Source organism: Girardinichthys multiradiatus, chromosome 4, assembly GCF_021462225.1.
Source record: "Girardinichthys multiradiatus isolate DD_20200921_A chromosome 4, DD_fGirMul_XY1, whole genome shotgun sequence".
Classification (NCBI taxonomy): domain Eukaryota; kingdom Metazoa; phylum Chordata; class Actinopteri; order Cyprinodontiformes; family Goodeidae; genus Girardinichthys; species Girardinichthys multiradiatus.
In genome coordinates, this window is record NC_061797.1 from 45,429,881 (window position 1) to 45,457,508 (window position 27,628).

General features: G+C 37.9%; 1 protein-coding gene across 1 annotated transcript in view; it reads right to left on the reverse strand.

Moving 5' to 3' along the window:
• Positions 1-360: 360 nt before the first annotated feature.
• hsd17b12b (hydroxysteroid (17-beta) dehydrogenase 12b) overlaps positions 361-27,628 on the reverse strand; it is a 32,219-nt gene continuing 4,951 nt past the window's right edge. The window contains exons 2-11 of the mRNA XM_047363124.1: positions 17,393-17,439; positions 16,995-17,070; positions 16,309-16,416; positions 14,280-14,344; positions 13,888-13,932; positions 12,990-13,024; positions 6,482-6,563; positions 5,519-5,584; positions 5,209-5,358; positions 361-1,565 (exon numbers count right to left, since the gene is read on the reverse strand). Of these exons, the coding sequence (XP_047219080.1) occupies positions 1,458-1,565; positions 5,209-5,358; positions 5,519-5,584; positions 6,482-6,563; positions 12,990-13,024; positions 13,888-13,932; positions 14,280-14,344; positions 16,309-16,416; positions 16,995-17,070; positions 17,393-17,439 (782 nt within the window). The 3' untranslated portion in view covers positions 361-1,457. The remainder of the gene's footprint in view (positions 1,566-5,208; positions 5,359-5,518; positions 5,585-6,481; positions 6,564-12,989; positions 13,025-13,887; positions 13,933-14,279; positions 14,345-16,308; positions 16,417-16,994; positions 17,071-17,392; positions 17,440-27,628) is intronic.

Here is a 27,628-nt window from a genome sequence, read left to right on the forward strand (position 1 = left end):
TAAAATTTATTTAATTAAAATTTTTCAACTGAAATTGAAGTATTTTAATTTACTGAGACGGACTGGTTTCTAGTAGAATCACTCCACCCTAAAAAAGAACCGTTCAAATAAATCATAAGACAAAGAGATTGTCAGTGATGAGATGAAAATCAAGCGTGAGAAAATAACCTGGGCTCTTTATAACTGGATTAGATATTTTTTTAGTACTAATCAAACTTGGAAAAAAACAGTTCAATTAAAAAATACTTTATTAATCCCAAAGGGTAATTAAATTAAGCTTTGCTCTGAATTTAAAATGTACACAATAGAAAATAAAGTTAAAACGAATGCAAAATGCAATATAACAGCAGATTGGACAAATTGATCTGAAAAGCATGTTTATTGATGGCAGGATGAACAAATGCAATCCAGGTTTCAACATTAAATCAATCATCCAGGGTAACTCCCAAAACTACATGGAGCTGCTACTGCTAGTTATTTAGTGACAGAAAGTAAATCGTGAATGCAGCGCTTATGTTTGAATGTTAGGTATACATTTCCCAGAGACAAACACAAAATAAGGTTAACTGAACTGAAATGGCAAATGTTAAATTGTATAAGAACACCCAATTTATATAAATCTGTATCAATAGTTTGGTAGAACAACCACCATTATACATGCAACAACTCAAAACACAGCAGGTTAAAATACATTTATGAAATTTCTGAGTAGATGGACACAAAACGAAATGTGTTGTAGGACGTTGGATGTTTAATTTTTAAACAAATCATACATTGCATATTTTCATACAATTTTATCTTTGCCGGTAATTAAAACAGATTATGTTCTATAACTTTCATTAACTGTTTGGCTCAACTGGACAAAAATCTTTGTCACAAACACTAAAACCACTGAGACATTACTCCAAATAAACCAAAAAAGCTAAAGCTGAGGAATGATTTTGTGTTAGTGCTTTATAGAAAAGATTTAAATCAATGTTCTGAAAACTAGACACTAAAAAAAAAAAAAAACTGGAAAGGTTAAAGGTTTTTTTAACCCAGACGGAAGTTACTCTTTCAGTGTTTTAGCAAACAGGAACCACAAAACACACGTTCAGAGACATCATGCATCTCACAATTCCAAATTTACATTACTTTCTCATACAAGATTAATTTGTTATTCCGTTTCTAAAACAGATGGTCTGGTTTTAGTTTTTTTATGTTTAATTTAAGCTGTTTACTGAACGCACCAATTAGTCCAATGATTTCTTTATAAAACTGTTTGGGTTGAGCACATGTAATGTGCATAGAGACTGGCTCATATCATCTATCACTTGCAGGAGGAAAACTGAGATGTTGCCCAGAAACTGTCACATTCTCTTTGCCTGGTCCATGATGATGATGGCAGTTGGACACGACATTAATACAGCTGGTCCCATCCGTCTCTTGCTGCGGCTCCCAGCGTCCATCTGATCCCCCTACCCCTGCTTCTGCTTCTTGAGGTAACGAGCACGCTGGGACAGATTCATCCCCATCACGTAGCTGTTGAGCATCTTGGCTGGGAGCAGAGCTGTAGTCACCCAACCCTACAGAGGGAAATTACATGGTCAGATGGTGGCATTTACAAATAACAGATTAGCATTCATTATTAATCTACAACCCGCAAGAGCAACAAACGTGGCAAGTGTGTTTGTACAAGGGCAAATTTAAGCAATTGTGCCATCTTATTGTATGTGCCCTTTTCAAATTGTGTCTGAACTACATGCAATTTGTTAAAGTCAGAGATCACAAAACTCATGTCCTTATTTGGGAAGTATTTGAACCTTCCTTAATGCCACTCTAAAAAGAAAAATACGTTTTTTGTTGTTAAAAGGTCACATTCTCTAGGGTTTATGGATAAATTTACATGCCTCTGCATTATTTAGTACTTCAACAACAATGGAAATTGCAGTACCAACGAGAGGTTTACATATTCTTCCAACAGCATGGTTGTCATCAATATGGGCCTTACTGATACTGATGCCTCTGAACCATTCATTCTTTCATAGTAGAAGTCTGATGAGCTTTTAAAAACAAGATTTCCTTGCACAAATATAAATTTATAATGGACTTTCTCTGGTCCACATAGAGTCAACATTGTACATACAGGTACTGCAGAACTGAATTACATGCTGACAAGGGAATTCAGCCAGTCCACAAATCTATACAACGTTGAGGCCAGGGCTTTAGGAAGGCCATTTCAGAAGCTAGATTTGTCCATTCATTAAAAGGCTTCTTGGACCTCTGGTACCATTGTTCTGTTGAAACACCCAATTATATCCAAATTTTAACCTTTCAACCAAAATCGTCACTCTGAACTGTAAGGGAATTGGTTAGGATGTTCAAGAACAACCCAGAAATAACAATGTTCAAGCTAATCATTTACTGGAAGATATGTGAACACAAGTGTATTGATCCATGGTGAAAGTAGCTTAACATCAACGTTGACTGAGTGGTGGCCAACCAAGAAAAAAGCCAGCCTTCTTGACTAAAATCTGCCAACTCCTGCCAACAACCTTCTGTTGAAAAAACGTACAGTCAGACCAGAAAAGGATTGACATATTTGGCAACAAAGACAAAAATAATGTGATGAGAGAAGGTAATGTGAGGCTTTCAAACCCTAAGAAAAGTGTGGTAAAGCATGGCATCGTCAGAATTATGGTGAGGGTCTGTTTCGCTGCCAGCGTTACTGTTTCATCACACAAAGTGGGTGAAATAATGTCAGAGGGTTTCCTCCATGTTTTTCAGCTTCTGAAGGCTAACATTAGGCTTCTGAAATGGACCCAAGGTCTATTAATAATTTGCGTACTTTGCTTAAATGCTCAGGAGAAAATCCAAAATAAACTCTCAAACATCATTGTAGTTATTTGTTGTGTAACTACTTCACCCTGAAAGAACAATGGTTTAAATACCTAACAAAAAACTCCAAATTAATGACATCCATGCTCATGGCATGTAAACTTTTTACCTGTCGTGTAAGTCAACTTTAATTTTAAAGTATCGTTTTAAAGAGATCTCAGCAAAATCAGATGACTGTATATAATATTTTAGTCATCTTTCTAAGTGAGGAGCAGGCTTATGCAGTCTAATCAGCAGTTTTACGCAGACTAACAGAACACATAATGAGCTCATTCTTCCAGCATGTTGAGAGCTGAGGAGAAGGTATGTGATTACTGCTGCTTATCTGTTTGCTGGCTTGATTATGCAAACAAAAAATACGGCCACGTTTAATCACATGGAACTTCACGGAGAGGCAGCAAAGAAAGAACCCATTAAATTTCTCTGTAGATCCGCTTTCTTTTAGCGTGTAAAAAGGGAAATTGGAATAGACTTTAAATTGCTTCTTTAACTTAAAACCCTCAAAGAATTTTATCTTATTTTTCATAACCCCAATTCATTTTGAGCATTTTTTTACCAGTACTTTGTTCTTTGACTAAAATGATGTATCACTCAACCTATCGTGGCTACAGTAATGGGACAAAAGTGGTTTACTGTGATGTTGTTAAAGACTACAAACCCAGTAAATGAGAAGCTGATTGGGTCCAGTTAAAGATGACCAAGATGTTCAGCACCATTGAAGTTTATTTACATCAACTGGTTGGTCAAAAACTGTAGGAACAGGATGGGATTTCACACTCCACTCACTTATCCATTTAGTTTTATTATTTGAAGTGTGTTACTATGTCATTCTAATTGCACAACAAAAGCAAAATAAGCTGCAGCACAGTTAACCGAACAGATGTTGTTTTTCCCCAGAAAGGTGCAGATTGCAGTTTTACAGCAGTCTAAATTAGATACAAGTGAACTGTGGCTTAAAACTGTGAAACGTGCAGAGCACTGAGACACAGCTGAACAGAGAGGGATTATCAGATAAACAGCAGCACTGCTTGTCCGCCGCTTATGGACTGTTGAAATACTGTGGCTAAGGGCAGACAAGATCTGTGCTGAATTGATGTTATCTGCACAAAACTCAGTGATTGCACAGGACTATTAAAAACCTTTTTATGATGAATATAATTCATTGACCACCAGTGTGCTGAAATAAATAGTGTTGTTACCTTAATGTATAATCAATAAACATGTTTGTTGATATTTAGGTCATATAGTCGTACGTTGACACTGACATATGTTTGTGACCTCTGATAAGTGAAGGCACACACTAGAAAATCGGGCCAGGCCTGGAGTTTCCGCCTCATTTCTGATAAGGTGTCATTAGGATGCAGATAATGCTGAAAGGCAGTGAAGCATCCCACTCCATTATTTTGGAGGATGTTTACTTCCAAACAGATGCTAGGAGCAGCTGTTGTACCAACATTACCTTAGTGGATAGAGGTGAGCTCGTAGGAGGCTCTTTTGTATAATGTCAAACCTGCGCAATATGAGCTTTTAATACAGTTGCCATGGCATACCTTCTCCATGCTGCGTATGTTTTATGCTGTCCCAGTTCTATAATGTTGACAAAGAAAGATTCATTAAAAAAAAAAAAAAAAAAAAAAAAAAGCTAGTTTAAACCCCTGTCTAGCTTATATTTTAGCTTTAATTGTATTTTTAAAAGAATTTTAGGTTTGAAAGAAACAAGGTGAGTTACTGCTGTGTGTGCAACCTAACTACAGATATTAACAAGTTATTGAGTTAATATTACACATTTTCTTAAAGGTTTAATTCTGTTTTAGAATGCAACTAATAGAAATAGAAAGACAGATTGAGGTTTGTGACTGTAAAATGTTTGTGATGCTGGTTGGACATCTCCTTCGTCTTTTCCATGCCTCAAATGTGAGTGAAAGCAGAAGTCTACATCAATGAAATACATTTAGAGCTTGTTACAGTTACACCTTGAATGGTATTGAAAGTGACTTGACATAAGTTAAAGTGCACCCGCTGTGAAAGAATAATCAGGTAGTTTCCTTGTTAAGAATCGTGGCTTTTTATTGTTACAGTAGAAGCCTTCCGTTTCCTCTCTTCCACTCTAGATGTTGGGAACTTTGCAATTAATTTAAAACATTTGAAAGTTACAAATTTCCACAAAGTCCAAGTGCTTTTAGAAATGTTTCAGACTGTAACTGTTGAGACCCGACAAGTGTGATGCTTTATCGGTCTGACTTCGCCACCACCACCACCACCACCACCGGAGGTAAGTCAATAAACAGGTTGTGGGTTTAATAGAGACTTCTTGTTCATCCCAAGACATACCATAATAGCGTGCGGCAGGTATCCATTGGTCTGTGTCTGCAGCCCCACAGTGTTGAGCTCAGCTGCAACATAGCGCTCTGGACTAGGCTTGTCCAGTGTAGGGCGACGAATTTTACTCAGCTTGGTGGCAACAAAAAACGGCAAAACGCTCTAAAAAAAAAAAAAAACAAACAAAAAAACATGATAAAAACAGCAATGTGACTAACCTTATTATCTTTGCCTAATTTCCTCTCACTCCACCCAACGTAAGTTGTTACCCAACAGCAACTGATATAAGCATATGAACCCTTAGATTAGATTAGTCAATTACCTGAATGATGATTCCTTTGCTCTTATATTCAGCTTGCAGTCCTCGGGAGAAGAAGTCCACAAATGCCTTTTTAAGCAAAAGAATGTAATTAAATACACCTTATCAAAATAGGTTATCCAAGTTCTTGCGGTCATATTAATGAAGTTAATAATAGTCTATTAGCAGGATTCCTACACATGTTGGTGTAAAAACACCTGACTTTTGCCGACTCAAAATTCTATAGAGTTCTCAATCATTTAAACAAATTAAATTTAAATAAAATTAATTAATCAAATAAACTGCCAAAAAACAGACAAACATGAAAGAAGGGAGGAATGACAGGAAAGACTGAAGGAAGGACACAAGAAAGAGTGGAACAAAAGGATGGAGTAGATAGAAAGAATTTAAAAGGTAGGATAGGAAGAAGGAAACTAATAAAACAAAGAACTTAAGGCAGGAAGGAAAGAAAGACAAGGGAGGAAGGAGATAATGGCAAGAAAACAAAGGAAGGACACAAGGAAAATGAAGACAATGGTATATGCAATAAAATCTATAAATACAACTACTTATCATATGTATTTTCTTTTTCCATTATTATCCAGACCTGGAAAATGCTAAATGTCTCTCCAGTTTCCAGTGGACTGATTATTTAGTTGAAAATTTAAACTGTGGATAATGGGATTTAGTGGAAAAGATGCCAAGAAACTTAACTGTAACAGTGAGGAACAGACTGTTTTCCAGCTACCAAAAGGAACATTAGACAGATAGACATTAATCCTGGTCTATTCCTACACATATCGATTAGGTTTTCCCTCAAGGAATGTTGGTCAATAAAACAATAATTCGTAAAATGAGAACACGGCGGCCCTCACCTCAAAGGCTACAGTGTATGTTAACAAATTGTTTATGAAGCCAAGATGCACCCACAGGTATTCCTTCAAGTAACATTTGATGTGAAGGTCATAGACCATGTACTGCAATTACCTTGGAGGCAGAATAGACGGTCAGGAGAGGAACCGGGTACATCCCACTGGCAGATGAGATGTTTAGGATGGCTCCCTTTTTCCTAGAAACCACATAAGATGACAAAAAATGTTCTTTTACACCAGAAAGAAGGGAAAAGAGGCTGGTAGGTGGGGGGCAGCAGACACTTCAGCCTGAAATCAATCCCGGCAAGATAAAAGAATACGGTATCACATGTATTCGCATGCTGAGCCAAAACTCCACTTGTAGTACATCAAAGTAAAGCTGGTGGATAATGATAAGATCAAAGATACAGCAACATCAATACTTAAATGTTTACATTCTGATGACATTTTTGCTTCAGCTCTTGGTACCTTAATTCAGATTTCCCCCCCTTCTGAGAATCAAAATTAGTGTTAGAAAAAAAAATTAGAAAGGCATAAATCCTTAGCATTGTAAAAATATTATAATATAATAATGTACAACAGTCAACAGCATGTTATACATAAATACAAAATCAGTTGTTGCAGAATATTAAGCGTCCTTACATCTCTATCAGTCTCAATTCTAATTGTATTTGATGCTGAATAAAAGAGTAAATCAAGATGAAAAAGTTGTCTTTTTCTATAGTTTTCCACATAATTTATTTCAAAATACTTCTATCTGATGGCTTCGGCGTCTTCAAGCTTCAAACAGAAAAAGCAACACTGTCTCCCCCTTTTGGCTGTAGGAGAGCTTACCCAATGCCACTGCCATTCGGTTGATGCCACATTTGTTGAAATGTGTTGGCCAACTGTCGCAGTTTAGTTGCTCCCCGAGCCACATCCTGGAACTTATTGAATTTATTGTTTTTTTTTAAAATGACCAATTACAGAAGAGCAGGAATTTTATCACAGGCAGGAAAATGTAAAGATTTGGTATGTGTGGATCAGAAATTAACCTAAGCTCAGGAATCTGATTATCATTGTGTGATACTGAAGGTACTAACCTGTTTTAAACTGATGTTCATTTATCAATAAATAAAATATACAAAATTATTTCTTCCATTAATCATGCCTAAAACAAATAAGGATGACTTGGATCTTGTTTGCATGCATTTGACTTAGTGTTGTAAGAAATGATTTGCCTACTTACAGATTTCTTGTTTGCTTTTTTGTTACACTAAAACATTTCAGAAAAAAATTAATTAAATGGAGATACCCAGAGTAAATAAAAAAAGTATTTCATTTATTAAAGGGAGAAAGGCTATCCAAAACAACCTGGCCTTTAGGATGTTGTACTGTGACATCTGGCATAAAGCCAAAACAATTTCAGAAAATAAAACATATATCAATAGTAAATCATGGTGGTGGTGGTAGGAGTAGGATTTTCTTGGTTACATCTGATTCTTCATCATTTGAGACAACATGCCATTATTAATGGACCATGACTTCTGCTCTCTACCAAAAGATTCTGAAGAAAATGGTCAATGTCAATAGTCAAAGGTAGAGCTGAAACCCGTTTCAGATGCTGTGGAATGACCTTAAACAGGCCGTTTCTGCTCAGGAACCTTTCAGTTTGGCTGAATTACAAGAATTCTGTAACAAAAGGTGGACCAAAACTCCTTCACATAAATGTAAAAGGTTCACTGCCAGCAATCACAAATGTTAATAAATAATTCTGCCGCCAAAGGTGGCCCAACCAGTTATCAGGTTTTGGGATCAACTACTTTTCACATAAGGCCAGTTAAGTTTGGAATGACAGATGTGAAATCAACACTGAGTTTTGTATTTACTGTGGTAATCTTTGTCTAATATTAAAAACAGTTTCAGGATTGGAAACATGCAAGTCTTTCACACTGACTAAATTATTATTGTCACATGGCAAATTGTGCTGTGTGAAAAACAATTGTGCAAAAACAGACTCAACCTGTATCGCTGACAGACGACGGAGGCGGGCCCTCCGTCTTGCGGCGGTGCCACAAAGCCAGTGTGAATTACTGGCATTGACTGGCATGGCTATTTGCAACAAACGGCAAAACGCACGATGATGGATTTATTTTCCGCACAGTGGAAAAATCTTGTATGATGGGTCTGATTTACTTCAGTAAGTGTGCACAAAAGAGAATACATTCACCGTTTTCTTAAAACTTCCGTAGCTTTGCACCTTCATCACATATCCTGCTGTTACTGTATAAACATCTTTCTCTTCTGCTCTCGGTGGGGTCAGACGCTTTTCCACTCTCTCCTTGATCCTCCCCCATTTTTTGACCCGCTTCAGCTTTTTGTCTATGTTTTTCTTAGTGCCTCTGTTCGCATATCCTCCTAATTTGGTCAGCTGGTCTCTCAACGCAATCGATCAAATTTTACTCGACGGGAAGACAAGGTAAACGGGAACCCTCTTGTCCAGACGGGACGTTTTTCTCCAGATACGCAATGGATTCCTGGTAGCAGTGGAAGATTGTGTGCCTGACAACAATGGCAGTTGAGGACGTGGACGATATGTACATAATTGGATTTCTGATAACAGGATATCTGGTTTTTGGAATTGGCGGTTACCTGGCTTATCGAAAGATTTGTAAAACATCGGCAGCTGTTCAAAGCACTCCAAAGCTGCCTGGGATGGTTGAAGGGATCTTTAGAGCTCTCAGCGCTCAGACTGATATGTTAAGAGAGCAGAATCGCAAGCTGGACACGATCCTTAAACAGAATCGCAGGCTGGCTGCGTTTCCCGGACTTAAAGGTGATATGATTTAATCTTGGAGAAAGTTGTTTGCTTAGGATCTACTAAAAAAAGTACCAGAAATTTGGCTATTTGGATTTGAAATTGAGAATGCCAGTAAGACTTTGAAGGCAGGTGGAAAATCACAGCCGGCCAGAACCAAAACATTTATTGTTTGTCTAACTCAGGCACCCCGATACGGCCTTCACAGGCTTCTCATCAAAACATTTCTCCTGGATGTTCTGTAAATACGACGCTCTGCCCCAGCAACCCCCCTCATCTGTGAACTGAACTGTATGGCCGTTTGATAAAACTTCCATCTCTTTTACAAGGACAATGGCACCTTCGTCAGTGTTGACAGTCTAATTCTTTACACACATGATCATACTTAAATATTGGCACCCTCACGAGTGCACCATGCCCCTGTAAAATATTTGCTTATGTGTGTTGCTTTCCCATTCTCCTTATTTTTACCTAAATGTGGATTTCATTTCTTCTCCTTTTCATAGATTTTTAGATTTACAGTGAAAGGAAAATAATACTAGTTTCTTAAACATTTTAACAAAAGCCGTTTTTACACCAGTGGCTCATCTTCCTTAGTTAGAACTCAGTGATTGCTTAGTTAAATTTCAATGGATGCAAATGACTGTTATTATGGGACTACAACTGGATTATACCAGCAAACCCAAGGATCTTTCCCTCTTAGCACAAGATGCTTTCCCCTACATAGGGGACTTGATATAATTACCTCTTTAGAAAGATTGGTTTAGAACCAGCTCTAACAAGTAAAACCCAAAGGATTATTAATGTTATCTGTATCATTGTAATGTTGGCCAGAGATTTTTAGATTTCTCAGAAGGATTCATAGATTTTTAGATTTTTTAGAAGGATTGTAGTATCATTGGATTTGTTTTTCTGTGTCTGTATCTGTGTTTATTTTCTTTGGGATTGTATTGTAATTGTATGTATAGCGCTTTGAGTGTCTCATTACTGAAAAGCGCTATATAAATAAACTTACCTTACCTTACAAATATGAGTAGTATCTAATTCTAAAATATATTTGAGTATTTTTTAAAGACCTACACATATTACTTCACAAGACAAAACATTTTTAGAAGGAAGAATATTTCTTTTTTTTGCCAAAGGTTGTTAGTCCAGCATTTCACAAGCATTTAATATTTTATTGAATACCTCTGGCAGCAACTCTCCTTGAAAATGGCTCTACAAACTTCGTACACCTATTTCAAGATGTTTTCTTCAATTCTTCTCAGCAAATCTTCTTATGCTCAGCAAAGTCAGATGAGCACCATCCATAATTTTAAGTCTTTCCAGAGATGTTCAATTGGATGTCAGTCCGAGCCCTGGCTGGGCCACTTAAGGAAATTCACATACTGCTCCTGACGCCACTCCTTGTTATCTTGGCTCTGTGTTGGAAGATGGAATTCTTGCCATAGCCCAAGTTCGAAAGGATTCTGGAGGAGGCATTATTGAACAACGTCTCCATATTAGCTGCTATCATCTTATCATTGTGAGCAGTGTGGACAAGTCGCCCAGTTTCTTCGCTGAAATATACCCCCGCAGCATGATGCTGTCCCCACCATGTGTAACTGCAGGAAAATTGTTGGTCAGGTAAAGAGCAGTACTAGTTTTTCTCCATAGATAGCCATTGGAGCTGGGGCCAATAATTCCTTTTTGGTTTCGTTAGACCAGAGATTTTATTTCCCATGGTCTGAAAAACTATAGTGTTTTTAGCTAAATTCAAGTGGGATGGCCTGTGCCTTGAAATGGCCACTTTACCATTAATAGGCCTAATTGGTAGCATTAGTTAAGAATGGACAAAGTTCTTGAAGATTATCTCTCCAAAAGAGAGCACTGGAAGACCACCTTGGTGACAAATGGGTTTGTGGTCATCTCTCTGACCCATATTTCCCAATTACACAGTTTGGTCAGGCAATCAGACCTAAAGAGGGTCCTGATAGTTCCAAAGATTTTTGTTTTCTGAATAATAAAGTACTTTTTGAGAAATTCAAGGGTCTGAAAAAGATCTGTTATTAATCGTATTTGTGCCTTAAAAAAATCCAATCTCTGAGCTCTACAGATAACTTTGACTTCATCGCTTTGTTTTTGCTCTGATAGAAACTGTCAACTGTTGTTGGACCATTGTTTGCTGAGTATTGGATTATCTGCACGTTGTTGGACGTCACTGTGCCCCTCCAATGGCATCGGCCATTTTGCACCCAGGACAGCCCGCACCTACATATCCCATCGAGCATTGCGACTGATATGACTGGGCGTCCCAAGTCTGACGTCACAGGGCGCTATATAGGAGGCGCTCATGTTTGAAAACTTGCCTTCTGCTAGAAACCGGTCTAGTGACTGAAGCGCACCACTTTAAGAGAAGAGCTCTTTGCAGAGTTCATTCATTCTCTCTCGTTGGACAACGAACAATTCATAACTGAGGTTTTTGGACTAAGAAGGCCAGAGATTTCACTTTGCCGATCGAAGACGTGAGTTGAACACGTAACTGAGAACACGGAGTTTCGGAGAGACGAACCGCTATCGTGTTCCATTTTCAAGTCGACTTTGATGGTCAGATCATATTTTTCCTTTTTGTCAAGTAGACCAAAGGACGAAGACTGACCGTTTCCCCTGAAGTTGATTGTGGACGCACAATTAACTTACCCCCACTTTTCCTCGCTCGAATTCCCTCGCTCAGGAAGAAGACGACACCAAGTAAAACCAATCTTTTTTTTATTTTATCTTTTATTTCTTTATTAGAAGGCCTGGGCAGGGTCAGAGGTTGTAGAAGCGATCAGAATCGCTGGTTAGGATCGCATGTGTTCTGAATAATATGTGCATGTAACCTTGCTTATTGAACTTTGATGTGTTATGTTGATATCGGGATCCGCCGTGTTCCCAGAGTTGTTTGTGTTTACTATCTGAACGCGGATGCGTTGCAAGACTGGACTGTTAAAACGACCTCATGGTAAAATCCTCCATTTCCCTTTTGTCTTCGATCTCACTGTGCTAGCTTGCCGCCAAAAGTTAGAATCCTTTGTGCTCAGGAGTTAGGGGGAAGTTTTATAATCAGAAGATCGTAAAGGACAGTCGGAGCTGCGCTCCAACCCCCCACCAGTCGCCACCACACCCCTTTTATATCCTCATTCCTTCTTCTGTTTTTGCCATAAACTGCTGGTTGACTCAATACATACCCACTACCGTTTTTTGATTTTTGCTTATTTAGATGTGTTACCCCTGTGTGTACACTTTTGCATGTTGAGTAGGTGAAAATTAATAAATATTCACATAGATAAAGAGAGAGCGTTTGGTGTTTCATTGTGTGCAAAAGGTGATTCATCAGTCAAAATAAGGTTCAAGTTCCACACGTTTCGGCAGAAACGGTCGATTAAACAGTAACATCTCCGGCAATAGTTATTAATTATTACGGAGTATTCAACGGTTGTAATTGTCAGAGGCGTTGAGCCACAATTACAACACCAGAAACATCTCTGGTCTCGATTCATAAACGAGGATTGTTGGTTAAGAAATTGATTTTGTCAGATTATGATTTGTAATTATAATTATTGATCAAGATTAATCAATCAATAATCATAAACCTAACACTGTGTAACCTAATACAGACAAGTGCGCTTCATTCCAAATCATGTTAAATCAAAAGACTTTCCCACAGGTGCTTTCAATTTGTCATTATACACTATTTAGTCAAGATTTCTTTTAAAAAATAAGTCTGCAAAGCAACACATTTTGAGAAAAGTAAAGAAGTGTTAATACTTTCTAGTTGCATTTTTGGTATGGAAAAAGAACTCACCTTTCTACCATTTGAGGTAAAACAAGACGAGTCATCTATGGAAGAAAACAATTAAAGGGAAGTCAGGGAGATGCTGAATAAAAACTGCAGACAGATAAAGAATGATTATTTTTTGTGGGTTTTGTGTGGCTGTGTGCCTGCAAACATACATCTGTGTGGGAGGTGTGTGAAGAGGTGGTCAGAGAGGCAACACAAAGAGAGGGAGGAAATGTTAATGATAGCACAGGGAGCCATTTGGAAAAATATTGAATGACCTAAATTAAGTGTTAAAAGAGTGGGAGGACTTTAGCTGCTTCTCTGGGTGCAGCTATATGCAGATAACAGGGAGAGAAGTGACTTACTGTGCTTTATGTCACTGTTTAACATGCATTTGTGTGTGTGTTTAAAGCTCTGTGTGACTAACTGATAATACATAGATCACAAACAATCCCAGCAATCTGAATCTACTTAGCCAAACATAATTACTCAGAGGTGGCTCAGACACCACAGGGGAAAACACATGATCACAACATAATTCAGACTTCATATAGTCTGTTGAACACAGACTGGGACTGAGCTAGTCATTTAACTTAATCTCTGTTCTAAACAAACGTACATAAGAGAACATTTAAGTTCTGGGTTTCATTCCCTTTTTTATTCCTTACAACTTGAGTGTTTTAGGAAAAAGTCAAAACAAAATGCAGGACTGTCAGTTCAATAGCAGATCTACCCATCAATCAACACAAGAGTCAAGTCTGTAATTACAGCTAAAAGCACATTGTCTAAATATCACTGGTAGGCAGAGAAATTTACACAACCATCCATTTTAAATGATTGGTTTCTTTTCATGCTGGCATTTAAAAAATATTTCCTCCCCTTTTAGTTGCTGTAATCAAAAAAACTTGCTCTGCATACTCACCTGGCACACTGATGTTATGTTAATGTTGATCATTGTGTCAATAAACTGAAATAAGAAGACGAGCATTGATGCAGTTAATAATCTTTAATAGTTGAAGAATTCATTTCTGACAAAGTAAGAAAGTTAAACGTTGTATAGTTTATATGGTTATATCTTGCAAATCTGGATGATTTAATGAATTATGAGTAGGGACTTTCAGGTTTTCTTCTTTGGTTCAACAGTTTTAAAAAGCCTATGACTGATATAAGCAAAGCAAAGCAGTCCACTTACAAAATATTGATTTACTCTGAAGAGGACCTATATTGATCACACTCTGACCTCTGCACAACATAAGTGATCTGACCAAACACAGATCTTTAAATACATATATTTCAAACATCTGGAAGACTTACAGTGTCCAGATTGGGAACATTGAGGAAGAATTCAGGGTAGGCATAGGATGTGCCCACGTTGTTTACTGAAAAAATAACAGTGGAAAAAAAAAGCAGTGATGGGACACTGAAAATACACTGAAAACCAACCCCATAAACCAGGAAAAGAAACTCAAATGTTTTCCAAAAAACGTGTAAAACTAAAAGTGCTATTCCTTTTTTGGTCTTTTGGGGGCAGCAAAGGGTTGCTAAACCAGCACTATGACAAATGCATTAACAAAAATTATTGAGATGAACCTTTACAGAGGCTTTTATTGAAAGCGACTTACAAGTGATATTATAAAAATAAAAGGTAATATCAAAATTAACAAGTTTAGAAACTTATAATATCAATGAGGTGATTTATCTCAGTTAAAAAATGAAACTCATTCAAAGTAACTGCACAGACGTTAATATTTTTCACACATTTTTTATTTATTTAGATGATTATGGCTTTCAGCTAATGAAAATCCAACATGTCACAGAAAAATATTCAACAATAACAATCAGAAAATGAAGACATAAGTTGTGCCGTATAGGGCCGCACGATATGATCGAACATTTATTGCCACGGCAATATTGTTGTGTTCAAATAAATCTTGCAAATAACTGCTTTGACTGAAATAAGTATTAGCTCATTAGTACCATGAATTCATGTTCTCTATGCCAGTTAGATATTTAGTGCTTGTGGTTTGATTTAAGATGTTCAAGTGGAAGGTCATTAAGAAACTTCAACTAAGTTGTTTTACAGCGAAAACAGCAACCTGACAGTGTTGCTAGGAATATGATGGAAATAATTACTTTTTTTTTCCAATCATTATCTGGAGACTATGTTTGCTATGAACCCAAAGAAGACAGCTCCCATTTTTAAAGAATTTCTTAATTTATCACAAGTCGTTCCATCATTATGTCGATCAACATTATTGCATGTAATTGCTTTTCTGATCTTGTGCAGCTCTTGTGCAGTATATGCACTCAATACTTAGTCAGGGCTCTTTGTGGATGAATTACAGAATCAATAGAGCTTTGCATGGAGGTGATCAGTGTGTGGCATTCCTGATCTGTTCAAAAAGCCCGAGTTGCTTTAATGAAGACCTTTAGCTCTTTGTTGGGTCTGGTGTCTTATCTTGACAATATCCCATTGATTCTTTATGACATTTTGGTCAGTAGAGTTTGCTGGCAAATCAAGCTCAGTGACACCAAAGTTGTTAAAACATGTACTGCTAACTCTGGCATCGTAGGGAGGTGCCACGTCCTGCTGAAACTGAAATCAGCATCTTTGGAAACCATGTAAGCAGAGAGAAGCATGAAGTGCTCAAAAATGTCCTGGTAGGCTGCTGCTCCGAATTTGGAGAAGAGAAAACTGTGTGGGGTAACAACATAGTTCCCAGATCATGAATGACTGGAAAAATTACATTGGACCTTAAGCAACTTGGATCATGTGCCACTACACTTCACGGCATTCTGTTTTTAACCCCTGTAAAGCATTTTGTGTTTTAAACTGTGTTTTATTTAAAACAATTTGATCAATTATTTAATATTTTGGTTAATTTTCTTCATTTTTTAACTACAATTTTTCCTTCCACTCACTTTTCCATAAACATGCTTGCATAGAGCACTCTCAACAGCCAACTGCTTTAGTAAAACAAGGTTTGCAATGACTGCTGGGCAACCATCTAGTCAGCCTTCTGTTTTTTGCTGGCTTTCTGTAAGATTCAAATTTTGTAAGAAACCAAATTTTGGGTTTTCATCCATTGTTAGTCAGAAACATTACAATTAACAGAAACAAATGCTTGAAATATACCACTATTTATTAAATGAGTTTCACATTTTGAACTGAATTTCTAATACAAATGTAACTTTTGAATTATATTCCAACTTACTGAGATGTACATGCAAAACTTACATTCATTAGAGTGGAACTAAAATAAGTTCACCTAAAAAAAAAAAAATTCAGATAACTAATTCCTACATAAATCTTAGGTGAGACGATCACCTGTTTGAGACTTACCCAGCACTCCAATCTCCAGTCCCGTTAGCCCTTCTTCAATCTTGGTATAAATATCTATGGCACTGAAGTCTGCTGCAATTGTTTTGGTCTCCACGCCACATTTGCTCGCTGTGGGCATAATCATGCATAGGAGCTTAGTAAATAGGGATATCACAAACAGTAAAAGGGTTAATTCAAATATTGAATACACATGTTCCTACAGTGAAAAAAAGAAGAGCATAGAAAAAAATTCAACTCTCAAATCATCATCATGGAATGGATCCCCTTTATTTAATTGTATGGATTCACAGGCTTCACTTCTCCAAAATAAAGTCCGTGCTGCATCTCTAGGATCATATGCAAGACTCTGAAATCAGTGCTCTATCATTTAGTCACTTGTCAATTAAGGCAATTAATTGGATGATAAAACACTTAAGGTTGAGGATAAATGACGCTATACAGCTGCAGGGATCCTGATGTTAGACCCTAGACCAGCAGCCGTTTGCCTTAATGCATCACCTATATTAGTCTTTTTCTTTGGAAGACATGTAGTATTGATTTAACGTGACACAGAAATGTAAGTCTCCTTTTAATAATTAATACCATAATATTCTGCCATCTTTAATATATTTTATTCTGGTGTGCCATGTTAGAGTGAAAATAAAAATCAAAGATGATGTCAAAACATAAAAGTGAACATATCTTACCGATTGCCTTAGACACATCATCGAGTTTTTCCTGAGAGCGGCTAATCAGAATGATGGCAAAGCCTCTGCGGGCAAGCTGTGTAGAAGCGAAGGGAAAAAAATCAAAGACAACAAACAAAGCATAATGCTGAAATCACACTAAATAGGACAAAATAAGATAAGAGTGTAAAAAACTGTTGTATGACTAATTTTAACTTGATTGTCCTCCACATTTAATGTTTTACAATTTTTCAGTGTTGGCTAATTGAAACCAGAGGAAAACATTTAAGGCATGAATTATATGAGGAACTACAGAACTAAAGCCACACTGCACATGTTTACAAGCTTGAAATAATTCACATTAAGGCAACTTTGATGCAAGCTTTGAATCTGAATAAACATTTTCCATGGCATCCTACCTCCTCTGCATATGCTTTCCCAATCCCATCTGTGGCTCCTGTAACAACTGAAAGTGGGAAAAAAGGACATGCAGACAGAATTAGCATTGTTCCTATGAATTTGGTATAATTAAACAGAAAGGGGTGACAATAGCATGGCTGTGCGGTTTAAATTGTTCATATGCTCAACTGTAAATACTTGATTGTCATTTGTAGAACCAAATGATGATTTTAATCTGCTACTGTAACATCATCCTATTCTGGGGTGGCTGTCAGCCAAATTTTGGATCTTATGCACAGAAGTTGTTCTGATTCAGCCTTATAAGATGGGTCTATGATGTGGGCAACTCAGACTTGGCTTACAGTGCCATGCAAAAGTGCACATATGATTTGAACTTTTTCCTATTTCATTATGTTACAACTAAAAACTACAGATTTTTAGAAAAGCATAGAATATAATTATTCTTTATTGTCCGTCGCTGTGGAAATTCAGGTGTATCAGCGGCTAAGTGATAAATGGAAGCACACAGATGCACACAGACTGTACAGTAAGCTCAAATGTACAACGTAAGAAAAAAGCAGAACTACGAAAAATAGCATACCCCAATTCTAAGAAATGTGCAACTGTTTAAGATCATTTTTACAAAAATGCACTAACTGTGTTCTGTAGATTTGTGCAAAAATAACAATGCTATTGATAAGTGTTGGGACCTACAGCCATGGATTTCAACATTAAAACTCCGAAGGGGGAAGGGGGGGTAGCAGAGGATTCCCACGATGACACTGCCGCATATAAGCCCCCACCATTCCACAAGTCTTTCTCTTCCACACCGATGACCATCGGGATAGGAGGGAACAAAGCGCGCTGATGTCTTTTGCTGGCAAAAAGACATAAATTCAACTGGATCCAAAGCCATATGATCATTGATCATATGCAAAGTTAAGTAGAATGAAATACTGTCTGTGTATCCGGTATTTTCATTCATGAACGGGGATAATTAAGGTACAAGCATTGCTGACTGTCTCTCCGATGTCCCGCAGACGCAAACGGTGTTCGAGAGAGACCCCGGCAAGGACGCAGTCTCTCAGCCTGAAGGAAGACGGCAGAAACCGCAGCGGACAGGCCGAGCCGCCAGCTCTCCGGAGCCAACTCTTTTGTTCACAGAGCGAACGCAGAGGTTAGCTACCGAGCCAACCGCTTGTTGACTGGATACCTTCTTCAAACTTCGCCCTTGGACAACATACCCTCAACATGGTCAGAGGTTAGGTTTGGGCAGATTAACAGATAGGTTTAGGATGAAATGATCTAAACGTTTTCATGTTATGAAGTTTTGTTTTGTGGAACCTGGCTATCTTTAGTGCTAGTAGGCTAGCTACGGCACGCGCCGGTTCTGTGTTCTTTGTATGTTTTAAAGTTAAGATAAACTTTATTTAAAGGGTGATTTTAAACAGAACATTGCTCATAACGCGCCGTCCGCGCTTATGCATTTTAACCCTTTTATTGACCCTGGTATTTTAAAGGTATGTGTTGATTCTGGTGCTAAGCTCTCCGCTTCTTTGTTAGCTCAACGGCTAGCCGGTAAGGACACGTGGTAGCACTAAGACTATTAAACAGAAAGGTAGTTGGTTTTCAAGCTAGTGAATAATCGTCCCTGAACATCATTTACTAGATTTGATAACTAAGTAAACACCATTAGGCCCCATTTCTCCAGAAAGATTTGGCTCTTTTCCAAAATACCCCTTTTATAATCTTTCTTTGAATATTATTTCAATAACTAAAGGCAGCTAATTAGACACCGTTGAGAATTAGTCATCCAGAAGGTTGGTTTTATTCAGCAGATCATTATTTAAAACATTATTTTATTAAAATAATATTTTATCCGATCTTGCATTGTGAAGGGTTGTCTAAACGTTTGCTGATTACTGCCTAAGTTAGTTCCAAGACTAACTTAACTTCACTTCCAGATTCTTCAAGATAATCCTTGGTTCTCAAACATAAACATTGCATGGTAATGTTGCATCACTCTTTTGGTCATAATTTCCAATCATCTTTAACCAACTTGTTTATATTGTACATAGCCTATCAGTCTTTATTCTTTAATTCTGCTTGGTAGTTTAGTTGAATTGTTTTAGCATAGTAAAGAGTTTGTTGATTGAAATATGTTTGACTTTGAGTTAACTTATTTTTGTTTATAAATTCTTGTATTTTAAGAAATTGTGTGAATTCATTCCATATATGTGCAGAGTTTATGCTGTTCAATAATGTCAGAGCTCGTCTCACACCTTTCTATTCTGTCCTAATACCATCGCCTTATTGGGCTGGTATTCACAGGACAACCCTTAACAGACCGAAATATTATTTGATAAAATATTAATATTAAAATATTAATATTAAATATTAAATAATATTCTCATATTCATATTAACAACATAAGAATATGGAAAAGTGTGCAAATAGCAGCCGGGATGTCAACAACTTATTGAGTTTGTCAGGAGCAGTGATAGTTACAGATAGAGTCATATAGACGCTGGGAGGAAGAAGCTACAGAAGCTCCAGGAGCTCTCCAGTTCTGCAACAGCTTCATGCATGGGGTGGGAAACATTGTCCTAGAGCAGGAGTTTGAGATTTTAAGTGACAGACCAATGCAAGTAGTGCATAGTATGAAGGAAATGTTACATGCTTTTCAAATGTTATTAACAATTAAATTCTGAAAAGTTTGACGAATGTTTTCAGAACTCCGAGTCAATACATTATAGAACCTTTTTGCATCTACAGACTGAAAGTATTTGTCAATTCGGCTTCGCTAAATAGCTTAAGCTCAAACAGAATGGAGAGTGAGCATCTATGAACATCAAATTTAGAGTTTGACCAAAAAGTCCTAATTGGTTTTTATTCTGGATTTTCACTGGCCCATTCCAACACACACATAAGCTTTGATCTAAACTTCAACCATCTAAACATTATAGCTCTGACTTATTGTTCAACTGGAAGCTGAACCTTCAACCCAGTCTCATCATTGGCAGCCTCAAACATTTTTGTCTTCCAGGATTAGCTTGCATCTAGTTCCTGCCATTTTCCTATTAACTGACAAATTGTACTGTCCCAAAAGAAGGAAAGTATCCCCACAGTCTGATGCTGCCATCACCAGCTTTCATCATGGGAAATGTGTGTTTAGGGTAATGCCAGGTGTTAGTTTCCACCACACAGCGTTTTGCATTCCAAACTCTTTTCATATTCACGTAATCAATTGAACCGTTCTCTGTGAGACGTTCACAACTTAGAATATTGTTTTATAACCTAACCCCAATTTAAACTCCGAACCTTTATCCAAGCCTGTGAGGCCTTCAAAATACAAATGCATTTATATGTATATTAAACAATGCACATATGAACTCCTCGCTGGACCTTCTTTAGGGGTGTCAAGGTAAAAGGGTACTAAATACAAATGCAGGCCACATCAGAAATGTGCACTACTGTGTATTTATCCATCACACAAAATCCCAATGAAATATATTGAGGTTTGTGGTTCCAATGTATAAAAAAGTCTTGTATGACTGAATAAATGTCTGCAAGGTACTATTACTATACCATTATAATCTACGTTTCAAACAATCCTTGATGATGTTGAGCTCACAACTAGGTTACACCTGGCCAGTGTCCTCTATTCTAAACTGCCACAAGCTATTGCAATAAAGATGTGAAAATATGTGCAAGCAACAGCAGTGGGTCTCTGTGTAGTCTTATTTCAAGCACACCTGATAAACACAGACTGGCCAAGCCCAAGCAAGACAAGTGGAAATCCTTTTGAATGGAGGAAGGGCAGGAGCAAATAAAACAAAAGCTTTCAGAAATATCTGGCTCCCAGTTCAGTGGTTTAACAAAAAAAACGTTTTCACAAACAAAAAAAAACAACACATGGAGAACCACTAAAGCAAACTACAATGATAGAACAGAAAAAGAAAGAAGCATCAATACACAGACAAACAGTGCCACCTACAGAAACTTCTGAGACATCTTGGATATGCTGTGCAGAAACGGCAACAATGGCCAAACGCAAACAGCCTGACAAAAACACACCAATTCATTTTCAAGGCTAAAAAACCGTGTCAATTCAGACAGATGTTCTGCAGAACGATGCATGGAGGGCTGCAAATGTGACGGAGGAGGACAAAGAGAAGAGAGCAAGGTTCTCTCTGGCATAGGCAGCAGCAGTGTGAGCAGATGCCCTGGAAATGCCTGGCACAAACAGCAGCAGCAGTAGCAGGCTATTTTTAGTCGTCCTCATCTTTCAAAAAGAACGATTCATCACATCCTTTACTAAATATAACAAAACGTGGATGGAGACAGGAAGGGTTACGATATGTCCCTGTATAACCTAAAAAAACCTTCCTTAAAGAGGAAAAAGTCATATCCATGGGTAAAACCCACTCATCTTCTATCATTTTTTGTTTTCACTTATGGATTTTTGTCAAGCCATTTCTCTGTCGCAGCTTAGAAAAGAGTAAAGTGCACTTAAAATAAAAATACTAGTCTGTTGGTTATATGCACTAAGGAGAACAGTCTCTGAAGTCTCCTTGCAATGACAATATACACTTCAGCTTAGTGAATACTACATAAGAAGGTAGAGTCTAAAGATACAGAAATAAAAAATCTTCAGTGTTCGAGCATTTTTGTCAAAATATTAACCTATCTGATTGAAATGGACTAGCATTGGCCAATATATGACGAACAACTAATTTTTACTTATTGCCATGTTATAAAAAACACAAACCTCAATGTATGTTATTAAGATTTCATGCAAGACATTTACAAATGCTTTTTATTAGGGGTGCACCGATTGCAGTCTTTGGGTCGATCACCGATCTTTAAAAAGCCTGACTGCTCGATTCCGATTTTGACAGATATTGATGTTTAGTATAGCTGACACTGTTGAGTGTTTGAGATCACCATACACCTTCAATGTTCCAATTTAATTTTATTGAAAAAACAATGTCCGAACAATATCCGTGAAATACAAACTGGTTTTAACTGCACACGAAAATGTTCGAATTTGTATTCAGCCCTCTACTCTGATAACTCTTCTGAAGTCACCTAATAAGTATGTAAAGTATGCCTGTGTGTAATTCGATCTTGGTATAAATCAAAATGGTCGGTGAAGGGCTAAGACGTTCAGAAGAAAACAGTCAAACACACCAAACATACGAAAGTTGAGGGGCTCCTGCCATGTGAGACCATCATATAACTTTTTTGGCTTCCTTACAAAATGCTATATGTGGCAAAAAAGCAAACCCTGCACATCATTTTGAATACACCATCCCTACAGTAATAAATGGTGGTGACAGCATCATGTGAGGAAGTTTTTCTTCAGCTGGGAGAGCAACGCTGATCAGAGTTTATGGGAAAAAGGGTGGAGATAAAGGCAGGGCGATTCAGTTAAAACTATTCTTTTTTTTCCCCACTTTACAATTATTACTTTATGTTCGTGCATCGCATAAAATCCCACCAAAAACAATACATATATTTATGATAGTAATCTGACAAAATGGGGAAAACTTTGGAGGGATTGAAGATTATTGTGAGGCACAGTGCACTGCACAATCAGTTACCTAAGCAAAATTCTCTAAATTGTTTTTCAATGCCTTATCTAAAGTGTGGTCGACAACATCACAAACCACTGACCTTTTTAATGTTTTCAACCCAATAAGTCTAAACTCTTAGTAAGAGCAATAACATTGGCACCGAAGTTTATGATACAACATCAATTGTGTTTTCATTCAATCTGTGATATTTCTGCAATATCCAATATTTCTTCCATAATTATTAGGTTTATCTAAAGCACAGATTTTGTTTTTTATTTTACACAATTTATTCTCTTCCTGCCTCCACTCATCATCTCTCTTATTGTGCCCATCTTCCTTTGGTGTGATATTCTTGAGTGCAGATGATACCAAGCATCCTCTAGGGCTACAGGAGTGCCAAACAGAAGGGAGAGGCCGAGGAAAAGAGAAAAGAAAATGACAAACAAACATGGGGGATCCTGGGGGCAACTAAAAATAGTACAGAGAGAGGAGAGTGGGGGTATGGGAGAGTCTGTAGGCAAAATGATGAGGGAAACAGAGGCTGGTTTATTTTTAACCATTTTAAGAATCAACAGTTTTTCATGCAGGACAGGAATGAAGATTTTACAGCTGAGTGCATGTTCCCTTCAGTCAAATAAATAAAAGGTCTATTTTTGGAGCTGCTGTTGTCTCCTGCAAAACTAGGTCAGACTGGATGAGTATCCTGAATGATACTGCTACTATGTGCATGTGAACCCCTGTTATCAACACACACACTAATTTCTCAGGTCTCCATCAACATCAGTTAAATTTAGGCCTTGTTCATGAGGTAATGATCATCCCTGAAAACAACCAGAGACCAACAAACATAAGACTAAATCAATAAGTCGCCGGTTCTAAAAGTAAAAATAGCCCCTTAACAACACACACTAGTTCACAGTTAAAACTGATTTTATGATAATACGTTGCTTCACATACAAAAATGTGAAGCTTCTGCACTTTATCTCAGCACAAATTTGATCACCCAGATTGTTGGTTTCATAAGTAAGCCCTTGTTCAATGTGAAAATAATGTCACACAAAAGAATAAAACAATCTAAATTATGTAATGTCAAAACTGGTACATACAATTTTTACCTTTAGAACTACCTCTCACCAGTGCAATTAAATTAATCTTGCAGGTAACCACCAGCAGAGGGAGGCACAGAGTTCCACTCTGCTAATGCAAGACTGGAAATCTAATGGCTGCCAAGAGAACAGAATGCAAAAATGTCACATTTCTAATCAAGGCAGGAGGAGGGTGCATAGAGGAGTACGGACAGGAAACAGACCCTGGAGAGGTCAGAAACATTTGAAAGCTTAGGTAAGGGCTCCGGTTGTTGCACCAGATAATGCAGATAACAAAACCACAAGCACTATAATATGCATTTAAATGTTCAGTCGATACAAAAATATTGATGGAGAAAAGGAAATAATTTTCACATTTCAAGTTCCCTCCACACAAAAATGAATATTTGTTCCCTTATATTCTTGTTGATCAATCTTGGTGTTATGACTGTACTTTATGTTCAGCCATACAATACATGACAGCTGTGAAACAAAATGCAAATCCCTCTGACACATTAAAGCTTCAGCTTATCTGAACACAATACAATAAGAAAAGAAAGTGGACAAAAAACACGGCCCAAAAAAACATTATAAAATTTGGTAAATGCAAGAAATTAGTTGGGAGGAATGAGGTCATTTTTTTTTTTAAATGGGAACAATTTATTCTTACAGTGAGAAAGATCATTCACAAGTGAAAAAACATTTAAGACAGCTGTGCATCTTCAGAGCAGTGGACATCTCAGCATGTTCACCCCTAGGGTCAGGCCATGCAGTGCTCAAACTACAAAGAAAAAAAAAAGAAACAAGAAAAGCAACCTCCCAAGCTTTACATGCTTCAGATAGCAAATAAAATGTGAAATATTATGACCGCATGATTAAAAGACGACTAAATAATTCCAGCTTGATTCAAGAGAAAATGGCCGCATATCTTAGGTTATTAAATTAAACCACAACAAAACAGTTTTGCCCCTTAAGAGTCGTTTGTACAGGTAAGACAAAAGTGGTGATGAATAGCACATCTTATGGTGCAGTCAGACTGACCGTGGTGTCAGCAAATGTTTCGCCTTATATGTGTGCTGTCGCTCGCCTGACATTTCGACAGCAATTAGTGTGGCCAACTGCCGACAACGCACCACTCCCTTCCCAGCGTCATCAATTAGGAGGAGCTTCTAACTGCTGCTTGCCGGTTTCAACTCATCAACTCAACATGGCGGAACTGGATTTTATGGAGCGAGTCACGGCTTGATTTATGGAAAGCCGAACAACTTCGTTGACGTCTCTGGATTCACCAGATTCTCCAGAGACGGAACCAGTTTGGAGAGTACCACCACCTACTCCAGGTGCAGCGTCTGGATGACAGTCGCTTTCAGCGGTACTTCCGTCTTACCAGGATCCACTTTGAGGACCTGCAGCTCCACGTTGGGGGACGAATCAGCCTCCGGGACACCAACTACAGGCGCTGTAACCCCCCTGCAGAACACCTGTCCATCTGCCTTCGGTTAGTAAATAAATCTCAGCTCAATAGAAAGCTGTGTGCTAAGGCCACGTGTGCTTTACAACTTAATGCATGCCTTATTAACCAGTCCTTTTTAAGACTAAATTTCAACGCCTTTTTTTAAAGCCACCCACAAACCTCTCAGAGCAAACCTTCCTTCATCCTATGTGTACATGAATATTTCTGTCTTTTTTTATATATGTGATGTTTGCGGATTGTAGGTATTGTTTTCCCTTATTCCTTTGCAAGGACTGCACTGACTGACTGGCGACGCGAATTGACAGAAAAGTCTCCAGCGGAATTCGCTTCGCTCTATTCGCCCTAACCGTTCCAGTTGCATCGCAACCTTCGCATCGCTTCGCTCCTGAATGCGCCTCTACATAGGGTTAACATGTAAATCACTCGCTTCTATCGCGTCATTCGTGGTCAGTCTGAATGCACCATTGCCAATTTTCAACCATAGTGGAAGAGGCCTCATGATTTTATTTTATTTTTTATTTATTTATATTTTCTTTTTTAGCCCACAAAACCTTGGCGCCTGTCAGACGACAGGTATGCCAAGGTATTCTAGAGTCATTGGTTTCGCTAAAATTTGTATATGCAAGGGGACACCAAGTCAAGGTTCAACAATAAAGCTGCAACGAAATAGGTAAGAAATTTAAATAAAAGGTAGTTCAAGGGCGCAGTGAAAGTAAATGCTTCACCTGAAATGCTTCGATGTGGCAATAAAATGCTTGCTTGATCAACTTTCTGCAAGGCTCACTTAAAGGAAAAACTGTTGTCAAAAAGAGACTCATAAGCTCATACAGAAGACAATCAATTATTGACGCTGTGGGTTTTTGTACAAACCAATGAATAATAGAATATACCTGCTTTTTTTCACACTGCTTCTCTGTTTTATTTAAGTTTTGGTTGAATAAATAAGTCCAAGGTAAAGACAGTCTCTTCCAAATTACATTTGGACAATAAAACTCAAGTACCTACATACAGTGCCTTGAAATCTTCAACCTCTTGCCACATTTCAGGCTTCAAACATAAAGATATAAAATTAAAAATTTTTGTGCAGAATCAACAAGTGGGACACAATCGTGAAGTGGAATGAAATTTATTGGATGTGTCAAACTTGTTTAACAAATAAAAAACTGAAAAGTGGGGCGTGCAATATTATTCGGCCCCTTGCGTTAATACTTTGTAGCTCCACCCTTTGCTGCAATTACAGTGGCAAGTCACTTGGGGTTTGTCTCTATCAGTTTTGTACATCGAGAGACTGAAATTCTTGCTCATTCTTCCTTGCAAAACAGCTCGAGCTCAGTGAGGTTGGATGGAGAGCGTTCGTGAACAGCAGTCTTCAGCTCTTTACACAGATTCTCAATTGGATTCAGGTCTGGACTTTGACTTGGCCATTGCAACACCTGGATACGTTTATTTGTGAACCATTCCATTGTAGATTTGGCTTTATGTTTTGGATCATTGTCTTGTTGGAAGATAAATCTCCGTCCCAGTCTCAGGTCTCTTACAGACTCCAACAGGTTTTCTTCCAGAATGGTCCTGTATTTGGCTCCATCCATCTTCCCATCAATTTTGACCATCTTTCCTGTCCCTGCTGACAAAAAGCAAGCCCAAACCATGATGCTGCCACCACCATGTTTGTCAGTGGGGATGGTGTGTTCAGGGTGATGAGCTGTGTTGCTTTTACGCCAAACATATCGTTTTGCATTGTGGCCAAACAGTTCGATTTTGGTTTCATCTGACCAGAGCACCTTCTTCCACATGTTTGGTGTGTCTCCCAGGTGGCTTGTGGCAAACTTTAAACGAGACTTTTTATGGATATCTTTGAGAAATGGCTTTCTTCTTGCCACTCTTCCATAAAGGCCAGATTTGTGCAGTGTACGACTGATTGTTGTCCTATGGACAGACTCTCCCACCTCAGCTGTAGATCTCTGCAGTTCATCTAGAGTGATCATGGGCCTCCTGGCTGCATCTCTGATCAGTCTTCTCCTTGTTCGAGGTGAAAGTTTAGAGGGACGGCCGGGTCTTGGTAGATTTGCAGTGGTCTGATACTCCTTCCATGTCAATATGATTGCTTGCACAGTGCTC